At 40.7% G+C, this 13,572-nt stretch overlaps 1 protein-coding gene across 1 annotated transcript in view; it reads left to right on the forward strand.

Annotated features, from left to right (window-relative positions):
- The window catches only part of LOC117365127 (dedicator of cytokinesis protein 2-like), a 1,549,644-nt gene that overhangs the window by 258,591 nt on the left and 1,277,481 nt on the right, over positions 1-13,572 (forward strand). Inside the window, exons 15-16 of the mRNA XM_033955120.1 lie at positions 7,126-7,224; positions 10,051-10,123. Coding sequence (XP_033811011.1) covers positions 7,126-7,224; positions 10,051-10,123 — 172 coding nt within the window. The remainder of the gene's footprint in view (positions 1-7,125; positions 7,225-10,050; positions 10,124-13,572) is intronic.

Below are 13,572 nucleotides of genomic sequence, written 5' to 3' on the forward strand. Positions count from 1 at the left end.
AAGATGTTCAGCTGATTGGGAACAGGAGCATACTGTCACAAACCCTCCTCAGCGCAGAGCTATCGTGTGACAAACACCAGGATTCTGGCGTGTCCCCTCTAACCAGGGGTGTCTCCAGGACTTTTCAGTTGGCCCTAGGCAACTGCCTAGGCCTGGGAGAGACAAGGTAAGTAGGGTTTCAAAATACCACTAGTCAAACCACATTCTTCAAATAAGAATAGGATGTTTATTCTGACACAGTGGTCAAAAAGATGCAACATAAAATAAAGTCACTTTTGCATTTCATTCCAAAATAAAGTCAATTGCAAAAATAAAGATATACAAAAACAGCAATCTCATGTAGGTGGTTTTTTCTCTGAGACCTTGTACTCTGATTCAGAACTGCTTTATAATGGTGTTCACACACAATTCAAATTTTCTCCCAGCAATAATTGTTGGAGGCATGCAACAGAAGATTTCAGCAGTCATGTAAAGTTTAGAACAAACCCTGCTATAAACAATATTGGATACCTCCTTAGGCGATAAGCTACAGCACAGCCTTGCAAACAGCCCAGCTTTTCTTCAGCTACCTCTTGAAGACAAAAGCAAACAGCTGAGAGAGATAAGCTAATTAGCTTCTCAGGAATGGGAGCCACAGCATGATTTCCAAAGTTCAAACATAAATTTAAATATTCAACCTTAAGGCTCTTTTCCCCAAACTTGGCTTTAAGTAAATCCAATAGTTGGAATTCAGGTAAGTATAATCCCTAAACCAAAAATCATCATAAAGCCCAAACACAAAGCACATTCTTCAGGCTTGTCTTGCACAGAAGGAAAGCACAAGAAAAAGAAAAAAAAAAAAAAAATAAAACACTAATTGTTTCACAGTTACTCACTTCTTTCATTCAATATCCATACATTCTGCCTGGCTCTCTAACATAGGACCAGCAACTTGTACCTCCATGCTTTCCACACAATCTGGAATCTGGAAGTTTGAGGTGGCGAGGATTTCTTCCACCTCCTGCATGGGCCAATCTGGAACTGTTGGCTCTGCTGCTCGGCTCCACGGTTCCTCACCTGCCTTGGGCTGTGGGAGTGACTCACCCTGGTCACTCGCTCCTCCTCCTCCTGCTTGTCTCAGCCTGCTTTTAAACAGCTCAGAGCCAATCCCCTTCAGCCTGTAGTGGGGGATGGGCTTTGGCTCTAAAGCAGCCTTTCCCTGCCTGGGTTTTCTAGGTGCAGTCAGCTTTTCTGTGGCTTTTCTAGCTACATTATAGACTGGAGGCTGCTGTTGCCAGTCTGCCTGCCTCTGCTCTGGATCACTACTGCTCTGATCATAGGGGCAAGGGAGGTCAGCCTCAAGTTGGCCGCCAGAATCAATCTGGTCAGCTCTTCTGCACTGGATCCTATTAGGGGCAAAACTAGTGCTGGTGCTGGGTTTGTCACAATACGTAGTGAGGATTGCGGTTTGGCATGAGTTATAGGAGATGAAATGGGAGGAGCAAGGGTATCTAGAGCAGAGGAGAAAATGGTATTGGAGGAGGACAGCTTCAGTGACAGACTTGTATGATGTAGTTGAAGGGAGGGATGAGACAGCGATAGAAAGGGTGCCAGGGTCAATAACCTGAAGGTTCTAAATGTATAGGTAGTGATTGGCTGGGTCTGGGGGGAGGATGATGGGATATGAATGTTAACAATTTATGGTCAGAAAGGGGAAGAGTTGAGGTGCAGAATTTTGTGGTAGAGCAGTTGGAGGAGAAGACGAGGTCAAGGCAGTGGCCATTCCGGTGTGTAGGCATGGTGGAGTACAGCTGGAGATTGTATGAGAATGTTAGAGTGAGAAACTTGGAAATGTCAGAGTCAGAGGAGTCATCAGCATGGTTGTTGAAATTACCAAGAATGAGGGAAGGAGGTGAGGGTTCTAGAAAGAAGGCGAGCCAGGAGTCAAAGTCAGTGAGGAAGGAAGAGAGGGACTTATCAGGGGGTCAGTAGATGACTGCTACTCAGAGAGGTAGAGGAGCAAATAGGCGAATGGAGTAGACTTCAAAGGAGGGAGAGCAGTGAGACTGAGGTGGAAGGAAAGGGTTGATATCTACAAGGATGACGAGAATAACAATACCACCTTCCACAACCAATTGTGTGAGGTGTATGTGAGAAAACATAGCCTCCATGACATAGGACGGCTGTTGAAGCAGAGTCTTCAGGGCAGATCCAGGTCTCAGTTAGTGCCAGCAAGTGGAGAGTTCGAGAGATAAAGAGGTCATGGTCAAGATTATATGAGCACCGAGGATAAGAAGGTAGGATTAATAAATGGGTAAAATATAAATCTGCTTGCACCCCCGGCAAGAGAAGGAATAAAGTCAGTTATAAGTTTTAATAGGGCAAAATAGGGCACACATTTAGGAGCCTACCTTAGGAATATAAATTTAGAGGCTCAGCTTTTTTTTAAAATATTGAGCCCAACACTTCGTGCTTTGTCTGGGCTTTACACACTTTTTTTGTTTCAGGAACAGTATGTTATGTTATATAACTTATATTCTGCCAATTCCCACCAGCTGGTTCAAAGCGAATAACAAAAGACTAGAGAATACAACAGAATGTAAAAGCAGATATATCAAAACAAACATCAGCAATTAAAAGAAAAATATATGAAATAAGTTTTTAAATTCTTATGAATGGAAAGGTAGGAAGATGAGGCTCGTAACCCAGTTGGAAGAGAAAGCTAAAAATGAACTGCTTGATATTGAAATGAATCCTTCAATATTTTTTTATACCTGACCCCAGAAAATAAGGAAAAAATTAAAAGGAAAAGGTCTCTAACACCAGAATAACCATGATGTAAAGGGAAGTTGAATAGACGCAGGAGATATTCAGGGAAGATCCCATCAAACATTTTAAATATTATATAAGTTTGGAAAGAATATGTTTGTGCTTGTATAGGAAGCCAGTGAAGAGAAATCAGAGCAGGTAAAGCTCTATCAAACTTTTTCAACAAAATATAAGCTTGGCAGTAGTGTTCTGAAGAAATTAAAGTTTAGAATACTGTTTAACTGAGAGAGAAGCATAAAGACTATTACAGTCATCCAGATGTGATAAAATATGAGCCTGAATCAGTAAAGCAAAGTGCTTCTCATCAAAATAATGCCAAATTATATGAAGCTGATGTAATTTAAAATACACAGTCTGTACTAAATAACCAACCTGAGATTTAAAAAAAAGGAATAGTATCAAGAATAATACCCAGTGCTTTTGAAGTACACTCCACCTATAGGGAAAGATCTTTGGATATAATAAGGTCAGCTGGTATTGAGAAGGTAGGAGGATCTATCCATAATAACTTGTTTATTTCCTTATTTAGATTCAATTTAGTATTCAATTTTAGAGATACACGTGGAAATCTTTGAAAAGTACTAGACTGATTGGCACTTATAGGAACCAATAACAACGTCATCTGCATATGAATAAAATTTCACACCCAAACTTTCAAAACCTGATCAAGAAAAGATATGTAGATATTAAAAAGAATGGGGGATAACGAAGATCCTTATGGAACTCCACAAAGACGAGCCCAAGTTTCCGACAAAACAGAATCCATCTTGACTACATAAAATCTATTTGTCAAGAATTCATGAAACAATGAAAGAACTTCAGAGATTCAAGGTTTCTACTGTGGCCCAGAGAGCTAAATGTTCCCATACTGCTTCAATGCTCATAGAGGGCCTTAATTTGAACAAAACAATATCATAGTCTACCATATTGAAAGCTGTGGTAAGATCAAATTGCAGCAGAATTGAGGCAGTTCCCTTTGACAGAAGAATTGTAGCATCAGAAACCAGTGCCAATAAAGCAGACTCTGTGCTACGAAATGGTCGAAAGCCAAATTGAAGAGGACTAAGACAATTACAATAAGCCAAGTATTCTGTTAGATTGATTAGCTACAATGGCTTCTATCATCTTCAAAAGCAAAAGGATGCTCGTAACCAGTCTATAGCTGGCAGGAAAACTGGGATCTTTTGATTTTTTTAAGAATTGTAGTTTGGAAATCCTACCTAATTGAGCAGGATATTGGCCAAGATACAGTAAGCCATTAATAAAGTGAGTAAGCCAATCTATAACTTGCTATGGTGGATTTTTCATAAGATATGAAGGACAAATGTCTCAAAGTCAGGACGACCTTGACAATTTTAACAGTAGAGATTCAACAATATCAGACAAATCAATAACAGGTGAAAGGTCTGGAGCTATATCACTTCTAATTTTATAGATCTTTTCAGAAAAATAGTTTGCTAAAAGGGTAGCTGAAGGATGACTATCCTGGTGAGAGGACCCCTAGATAATTAGAAGTACATTCTCTGAGAAAGCGAAACAATTGCTTAGAAGTTTCCAAGGTTATTAGTTATTTATATACCACCTATCAATAGAGGTTGTCTAAGTGATTTTACATTCAAGTACTCAAGCAATTTTTCTATTTGTCCCAGTGGCTCACAATCTACCTAATGTACATGTGGCAATGGAGGATTAAGTGATTTACCCAAGGTCATAAGAAGAGACAGTATCTATTTGAGCAGAAAAATAAGTTTTCTTGGCTTTTTGCACAGCTGTCTTATAAATGTTAGCCATCTTCCATTTAATTTTAAATTTGAACAGTAAGAACATCGCCGTTGATGTTTAAGGTGACAGCAAATAGATTTCATACATGCCAACTCCTGTGAATACCATTGAACAATATGTGATGAAGGAGTGGTTTTACACTTCAGTGGAGCAAGGGCATTAGTAACAGTTATAGAGTACATTATTTCAAGTACTAAATGATTCTTAGTCACAAACCCTAACTTACAGTGTCATTAATAATGTGTGCTATTGCTCAAATACCTCCTAATTCCTTATATAGTGCTCAAAATTGTGCATTCAGAATAATAATACACCTAAGTCATGACCCCAAATGAGGTCACAAACCCACATTTGGGGTTACGACTAAGGTGTATTATTCTGCAACTCTGGAGGGGGAGGGACAAGACAATTTTATTAGGCCACTATCGTAGGGTCACAGCCACTAAAGAATCGACAAGCACTGGGTTACAGCTTTGCAACGACGGCGTTCAATGCAAATTCACATACTTTCTACACGAACATGGGAGAGCCTTTCCTGATAGTACAGAGCTCTTATATTTTCCAGTTCTTTCCTTGCAATTAAAATATAAGCTGTCCTCACCACTGATCACTATGTAATTACTGGAGTTCAGAAGTATGCTGAGGCTGGGTTTCTCACAGCAGGCAATCCATCTTCTCACGTGGATTTTCAGGCTCTCACTTCTAGTAATGACTTTCTCATGTTTGAACAAGACCTGCAGCTGCAAATGAGTAGCCAGTGCCATCGATCATTTCACCACAGTAATGATCAGGAATAAGTCAGTGTTTTCCAGTCACTGTACTTCAAACTAACCTGCTACTCAATGGGTTTACGTATCGGTGGTTGTTCCGTCAGGGATCTGATACTCCTTCTCTTGCCTTGGGACTGGTAGGACAGACTCTTTTTTTATGGTGACAGTGCCCTTTGTCTTGCCATGGCATTTTCAAGGTCATAGGGGTGAAGTGTTTCATGGAATGCTAGTACTCCTGGGCTTGACTCATAACTACTCGGAGTAAAATGAACATATTTCAAGTGGATTTCCTGGTAGTGGTTTTTTTTTTTTTTAATAGGTTCTTCTGGGTAGACATTTGCTAGCCTTGGGTGGATGAGTCCTCTGAGATAGCAGAACTGTAAGACCAGAGTGTTTGTAAAAACTGACGTAAATCAGTAAGCTTACAGAGTGTAATAGGATTTTTAATAGATTTGAATAACTTCCTAGAAGAAAAGTCCAAAAGCCATTATTAAGATGGACTTGGGGAAATCCACTGCTTATTCCAAGGATAAGCAGCCAAAAAAAAATCAGGTTTAAACTGAGATCTTGCCAGGTACTGGTGATCTGGGTTAGCCACTGTTGGAAACAGGATACTGGGTTTGATGGACCTTTTGAGGCTGGATTCTGCAACCAGTGCTAGTATCAGCTGGTGCCTCCAAAACTAGCATTGGTCGCATGTCAATCATGTACCAGTGCTGGTTGCAGAATCGCGGCCATGTGTAAAATAGACATTGGACATGTAGGTCAGGGTTCTACTGGCCTAAATTTCTGGTGCCTACTTTACATGAGAATTGCATCCACAGGGGCACCTATGGTCACTTCCGGCACAAGTCACACCCACTTTAACGGTAGGCACTGGTAGATGCCTCTGTGGTGGGACATTAGCAGCCTGTTCTGTAGGCGCCTGCAGGCACCTACATTTTTTAAATAATTGGTTTTAAAGACACTGTCAATTACTGCATTGTTTATTGCTAATTAAACCAATTAAGTTAAGCTAGTAGGATGCTTACAACCGCTTAACTTCCAGCATCGCTACGAGAATCAGGGCTTTGGCCTATTCCAGTATGGCAACTCATAAGTTCTTATGTAATATTCAGTGACACCATTTGTGATAAAAACTAGCTGGATACTTTATCCAGTTCATTATAACCAGATATTCAAAGAGGTACCCAGTTAACTTGGCACTGATGAATATTTCTGGATAAAAACAACAGAATAAGCTATCCAGTTCTCTTCATGCTTGCTATTTATTGATTGATTTGATTTTATAGCCCATCCTCCCAGGAGAGTTCAGGGGACTGACTTAACCGGTTATTTTAACTGGATGGTATTGGAAGCTGGTACTATTCCATTAAAAGAAAACTGTGGTCCTGCACTCTCATTTACTGTTAAGAGGGTCTTTTACAAAGTCACAGTAGCGATGCTGCCACGGTAAATGCACCAAAGCCCATTTAATCCCTATGGGCTTCGGTGCATTTACTGCGGCAGCATCACCACCGTGGCTTTGTAAAAGACCCCTTAAATTATTAACGATTGTTTGGGCGTGGAGTTAAGTAGTCAGCAGGCCAAAATGTTGAAGCATACAACTGATCTGGTTTAACTCCTGGAATTAACCAGATAAATCAGTGTGAATATCAACCCCTTTCTTAAAACAACTTTTGTCACAAGGTATCTCTCTAATTATTTTCTTCTCTCTTCTCTCCCCTCTCCTTATGTTTTTACCCTTCCCCCTGTTTCGGGACAGAATGTGATTTTCCAAGGTGCAGGGGACAAGCCTGTCAGTGACTATCATTCTGTGGTATATTACCAGCAACGGCAGCAGCGCTGGATGGAGACTGTAAAGGTTGGTGACTAAGCACGCATTATACCTTCAAGTGATTTCTGGTATATTTTGTCATTAAGGTTGACATAACTCAGATACACACCCTCCCCACATTCTCCTCTCTGCGCCCCCACTCCTTCCATGGCCCCTGCTCCTTCCTGCCCCTCATTTCACACTTGTCTTCTCCCTCCCCCTCCCCCCCCCCCCCCCCATACCTCTTAATCATTACCAGTGCGAGTAGCTTCTGCAAGCATGCTCCTCGCATTAGTGCTGGATTTCCCTCTGATGTCACTTCCTGGCCTGTGACCCAGAAGTGATTCAGAGGGGAACCAGGCTGGTGCGAGCAACAGGCAGAAATTGCACATGGTAGCAAAGATAATACAGAGATACCTGGGTGGAGGTGAGGGGAGGTATGGCACAAGGGTGGTATGGTATTGTAGGGCGGGGCAGAGAGGTGCCAGTGCTCCCACCAACCTGCTGCCCAGGGCAGTCCACATACCCCTTACTATGCCACTACCTCTGATTAATGCCATTCTAGCATTTTTATATTTTACCACTATGTCTGGTTTTCTTGTACCCATCTTTATATCTGTTAGGATCGGGATGTCAGAGGTGATCATGACCTCTTCATTTTCCACAATTCTCTTAGGGTCCTGATCCCAATGTTTTTCTGGTACATCCCTTGAGAATAGTTTTGTAAACCATTTTTGCACTTAAAAATTCTGATTTACACATCTAAATAGACTCTTATGAAGTTAGGTTGCACCTAAAAATATGCCTAGTGCAAGCTAGCAAGTTCATACGCAGCAAGTATAAGCTGAGACAGAGTTTGAGTGAAACTATGTTTTTTGCATGTATTGTACACACAGATGTTTATACCTGATTTTGACATAATGTGCATGTCTGCAATTTAAACACAATTTCTGTAGGATTTGAGCTGGTATTTTATGAAGACATAAAGGTGTCTTTGATGAAAGTCGCATTTGCAACAGTGAAAGTGCCTTACAAGCGGGGCAAGTTTCAAATGCAGACAAGTAGGTTCAAAGTCCATAAGTGCCTGAAAATATTGCACCAGTTCTCAAAGGTATTCATATACTTTCCCTTTGAAAATTGCCTAAGGAAAAATATTTTGGAAAGATTTGCATCTGCTTTTTCTGAAAATCTCTTTTCCCATAACACCCGCAGTTCTGAAAATGCAGAACTGTGTGTGCTGTTGTATTCCCTAAATCTGCCCTGGGGAATGCTTTCATTCAGTGTGGATAAAAGTATGCAAGGTGTAGAACAACCTGCTGACAGCTGATTTAAGACCTCATGGAGTCCAATTTCAATACAAATACAGCACGGTTTGAGCAGGTTCTAAATATGCAACTCAAAACTGGCAAAGAGGTTTATGCTGTACTATATTTGAATGAGTTTTTCTGCAATGTACACACTAGAATCTCGTTAAAGGATGCATTAGTGACAATCTATGGAGTCTGTTTGAGGGGAGCTTTCAATAAAGAAGATACCATCTCTGTGCAATCATAAGCATACCAATATTCAGCTGAGCTGAGGTGATGGTGCAAAGAATTTGGTAGTTGTTTCATAAGTGAACTACAAGAAAGAACATAAGAACATAAGCAATGCCTCCACTGGGTCAGACCTGAGGTCCATCGTGCCCAGCAGTCCGTTCACGCGGCGGCCCAACAGGTCCAGGACCTGTGCAGTAATTCTTTATCCATATCCCTCTATCCCTTTTTCCAGCAGGAAATTGTCTAATCCTTTCTTGAACCCCAGTACCGTACTCCGCCTTATTACGCCCTCTGGAAGCACATTCCAGGTGTCCACCACACGCTGGGTAAAGAAAAACTTCCTAGCATTTGTTTTGAATCTGTCCCCTTTCAACTTTTCCGAATGCCCTCTTGTTCTTTTATGTTTTGAAAGTTTGAAGAATCTGTCCCTCTCTACTCTCTCTATGCCCTTCATAATCTTGTAGGTCTCTATCATGTCTCCTCTGAGTCTCCGCTTTTCCAGGGAGAAGAGCCCCAGTCTCTCCAGCCTTTCAGTGTATGAAAGGTTTTCCATGCCCTTAATCATTCGTGTCGCTCTCTTCTGGACCCTCTCGAGTATTGCCATATCCTTCTTAAGGTACGGTGACCAATACTGGACACAGTACTCCAGGTGCGTGCGCACCATTGCCCGATACAACGGCAGGATGACTTATTTCGTTCTTGTTGTAATACCCTTCTTGATAGTACCCAACATTCTGTTCGCTTTCTTGGAGGCTGCCGCGCATTGCGCCATTGGTTTCATTGTTGTATCCACCAACACTCCCAAGTCCTTTTCGAGGTTACTTTCCCACAGAGCTGAACATCGGGTTCTTTTTCCCTATATGCATGACCTTGCATTTCTCTATATTGAAGTTCATCTGCCATTTATTTGCCCACTCCTCCAATGTTGTCAGGTCTCTTTGCAGTTCTTCACATTCCCCTATAGTTTTAACCCTGCTACAGAGTTTAGTGTCATCTGCAAACTTTATAAGGACAATGATGGGCAGGAGGTGTTAGCCCTGCCTACAGTCCTGTTCTTAGGAAAAATTAAATCACAAACCCCATTATCTGATGGCACAAACCCAACACTAACCAAATTGAATATTTTTGACCTGAAGCCCACTGGTAATTCTAGTTGTGTTTGTCCCTGATCTTCAGGTTTGTACTTTGTACTTCTGTTAGGAATTTGGAAAGTGCCTCTGTTTCTTTAACATTGAATATGGCTTATAACATTGGCTCCATTTAAAGCAAACGTTGTTGGAAGACGTCCTGTCTTCTCAGCCTTATGATTTTTAACCTCTTGTATTTCTTTGTCTAGGTCGCGATTCCTATTGAGGATGTCCATCGATCTCACCTGAGGTTCACATTTAAGCACCGGTCCTCTATTGACTGTGAGTAGCCAAGTCAATACCTTCTGCCTTGGTCTTTATCCTCAATAGAAGGGAGTGGCATGCTCAGAGAAAAGCCATGGAAAGGGAATCATTTTCTCACATTCCTGAATTTTTCATCTCTCCATAGTGTTGCTTTGATACAGAGCTACTGTCAGTGGCATAGCCAGGTGACAAATTTTGAAATTATGGTCTGGCCTATAGGAAAATGGGTGGGCAGGAAAGTCCTGATTTTATAAAAGATGCCTACAGATTTGGCTAAACCAGCAACTCTTCTATTATCTATGGCATTATTGCCATTTAAAAAATGGATATTAAAAGTGTTTTTTAAAAAATAAATACAAGGAGTTCCTAGGTTTGAAAATTCAAGTTTTCCCAGATGTTAGCAAAGAAACTCAAAATCTTAGACGACAATTTATTTTATTGAAGCCAGGAGTTGCTCAGTTGGGCGGTATTTCTTCTTGCGTTTTCCATAAATGTATAGTAAGGTATCGTGATAATAAATATGTGTTTTTTGAACCGGCCCAGCTTACAACTTTCTTGACGCTGAAATGCCTGGAAAAGGAAGGAATAGCGGACTAGCTTAATAGAATATAAGCTCCTTGATCCAGTCACTAGATACCTTTTTCTTGTATAGAATTTATCTTTTGAATTTCCTTAATATTCACTCATAAACTCTTGGATCAAAATGAGGACTTGAGATTATTTGAATAGAGAAGTTATTGGGAATTTTTTTTTTTCTTTTTAAATCTTGTACAATCATACAATCTTTCTGAACAAAATGCTTGATTTTGTTAAAATGTAAAATTGATAAATAAATAAATATAAAAGATGCCTACAGTTAGGCCTCTAGATCGACATGCCTAACTTAATTATTTAATAAGCTTAATTGGTGCCAATAACAATTAGCACTTTATAATTCTTTTAAATGAAAATTCATTGGGTGATAGGTACCTAAATCAGTAGACGTCTACTGCTTTTGGATATGCGCATAGTCCAGGATGCCTACCATAAGGTGGATGTGGTTAAGGCAGATCTTTTGCATGTAAGCACCTAAAATGCACTTAGGCGTCGGTATTGAGGCTCAAAAAAACCTGGCATAAACAGAGGGCACCTGTCCATTTTAGGTACTATTAGGCGTGATTCTATAAAAGGTGCCTAACTGAAGATTGACAGGTGCTGTGTACCACATTCCTTGGTGGCTGTGTCTTAGGTGCCATTTATAGAATCGGGGCCAAAATGTCCTTCCTGCTCCACAGACCTCCCCAACTCACATTAAAATATAAATATCTGAACTAGCAAGGCTTCCTAAGTCCCACCAGCTGAAGATCTCCTTTGTGGTGATCACTCAGTGGCAAACACAGGAATGAGTTCCTTCTCACACCAGAGAAAGCAAAAACCACACAGCGAAGGCAACCTCTGGGTTCTAGAAAGTTTTATTAGATTCCAATAAGGACTTGACACATGTTTATGTTTATTTAAGATTTGATATACCGCTCCTGCATGTATCAAACTAAAACGAAATTAGGCACTTGAGAAAAACTACCCTATCTATCCCGAAGGCTCACAATCTAGCTAAAGTACCTGATAAACTAAAAATATGTAATAACAACATATAATACATTTCCAAGATCAAAAATCAAAGAAACAGAAAATAGAAATAATGAAAGAAGATAAAAAATTAAAAATAAAATAAAACAAATCTGTGTTTCAGCGTAAACGACCTTCATCGGGAGTCTCAAATGTTACTAGAAATAACCTTCTGTAATCTTGTGGTTTGGATGAACTCAATGTGATGTTACAGTAATGAATGACAAAAAGGAATCAAAGCCAAATAAAGCACATGTGGTTGTTTCCACACTGAAATTACATGGGCTTTATTTGGTTTTGATTCCATTTTGACATTCGTTAATGTCACACCACATTGAGTTCACCCAAACCATAAGATTACAGAGGGCTGTTTCACACGTTTCTAGTAACAGTTAAGACTCCTGATGAAGGCCGTTTAGGCCGAAACATGAACGCGTCATGTCTTTATTGAAAATGAATAAAACTTTCTAGAACCCAGAGATTGCCTTTGCTGTGACCAGTTAGTGGCAACATCACTAAGTCACAGATACCAGCACACTGCCCATGCTCAGTTTTCATGGGCTACCATAGTCGGCAGCTCAGGAATGCTGTTGCTGACTACCAAACTGTGCAGCAGGAAGTTCTGGGCACCTGCAATATCCCTGCACCACTATTAGGAGGGTGTGAGTCCAAAGCGGTTGTGCCATACATAGGGTACTGCAGTCCTTAGTTAACACACCCCCTTTATATTAAGCCAAAGACTTCACCCAAAGTAAATCTTTGTACAAGGCATTTCAAATGTATTTGGCTTTGCTTTTCTTCCTCTTTTTATTCAATATCAGGTATAGACAATAAGGTATGATACTTGAAATGTTCCAACATAAAGTATAAAATCTGGAATTGCAGATAGACATTACGATACTTGAAATGTTCCAACATAAAGTATAAAATCTGGAATTGCAGATAGACATTACACATTTTATGTTTCATGATAAATTTTTCTAAACATCTGTACTTGCATGAGTAAAGCAAATCATCTGATCCCAAGTTCATTGCCTCGGAAACAAAAAAATCTCCTCTGCCAGCCTGCAGTCTATGGAGCCAGGGGAAATCAAGGCTCTTTATTCTCTTATCTATGGTCTTTTTGTAGTCTGCTTTTATTTTTTTTGGCTTGACAGGTTTTTTTCCCCCTGTTTCTTCAGCTTCCAGCTCAATTCAAGCCAGCCTCTACTGCACTATGGGACTTTGGGGCCCTTTTACTACAGCTTAGCATGCACTAACAGACATTAATAAGTGTTTCCTAGATGTTGCATGGCCTATTTTAAATCTATGGGGCACTTGGCAGCTAACAAATGCTGATGTCCATTAGCAGGCACTAACTTTTAGTAAAAGAGCCCCTTTATTTGCAACTACCCAAAGGTATTTTCACCCATCTGTATATCCCTCTGTAAACTTATTATAGCCAGAGACCACAAACCACAGCTCCCTTCAGAACTAGATTATTGTAGATCAGAGGTGCCCAATATGTCAATCACGATCAACCGGTAGATCACGAAGGCAAAGTGAGTCGATCGCGGAGCCCATCCCTGGCTGGTCCGGAACTTCCTCTCTGATGGCAGAATTGACGTCAGGGAGATGAATGCTGATCAGCCCGATGCAGGGAGAGCTTGGGGCGGAGTGGCTTTAGGGCCTGTTCCCCGATGGCAACGGCAGCGGGTTGGGGGAGGACAGGGAGAAAGAAAGAAAGAGGGCAGGCAGGGAGACAGAAGGAAAGAAGGGAAACAGAAAGAAAGAAAGGGGGCATGAAGAGAGATAAAAAGAAAGGGAGGCAGGGAGAAAGGAAGGGCAGGGAGAGAGGAAGAAAAAGTTGGGGGAGGGAATGA

The sequence above is a fragment of the Geotrypetes seraphini genome, chromosome 1 (assembly GCF_902459505.1).
Source record: "Geotrypetes seraphini chromosome 1, aGeoSer1.1, whole genome shotgun sequence".
NCBI classification, from domain to species: Eukaryota; Metazoa; Chordata; class Amphibia; order Gymnophiona; family Dermophiidae; genus Geotrypetes; species Geotrypetes seraphini.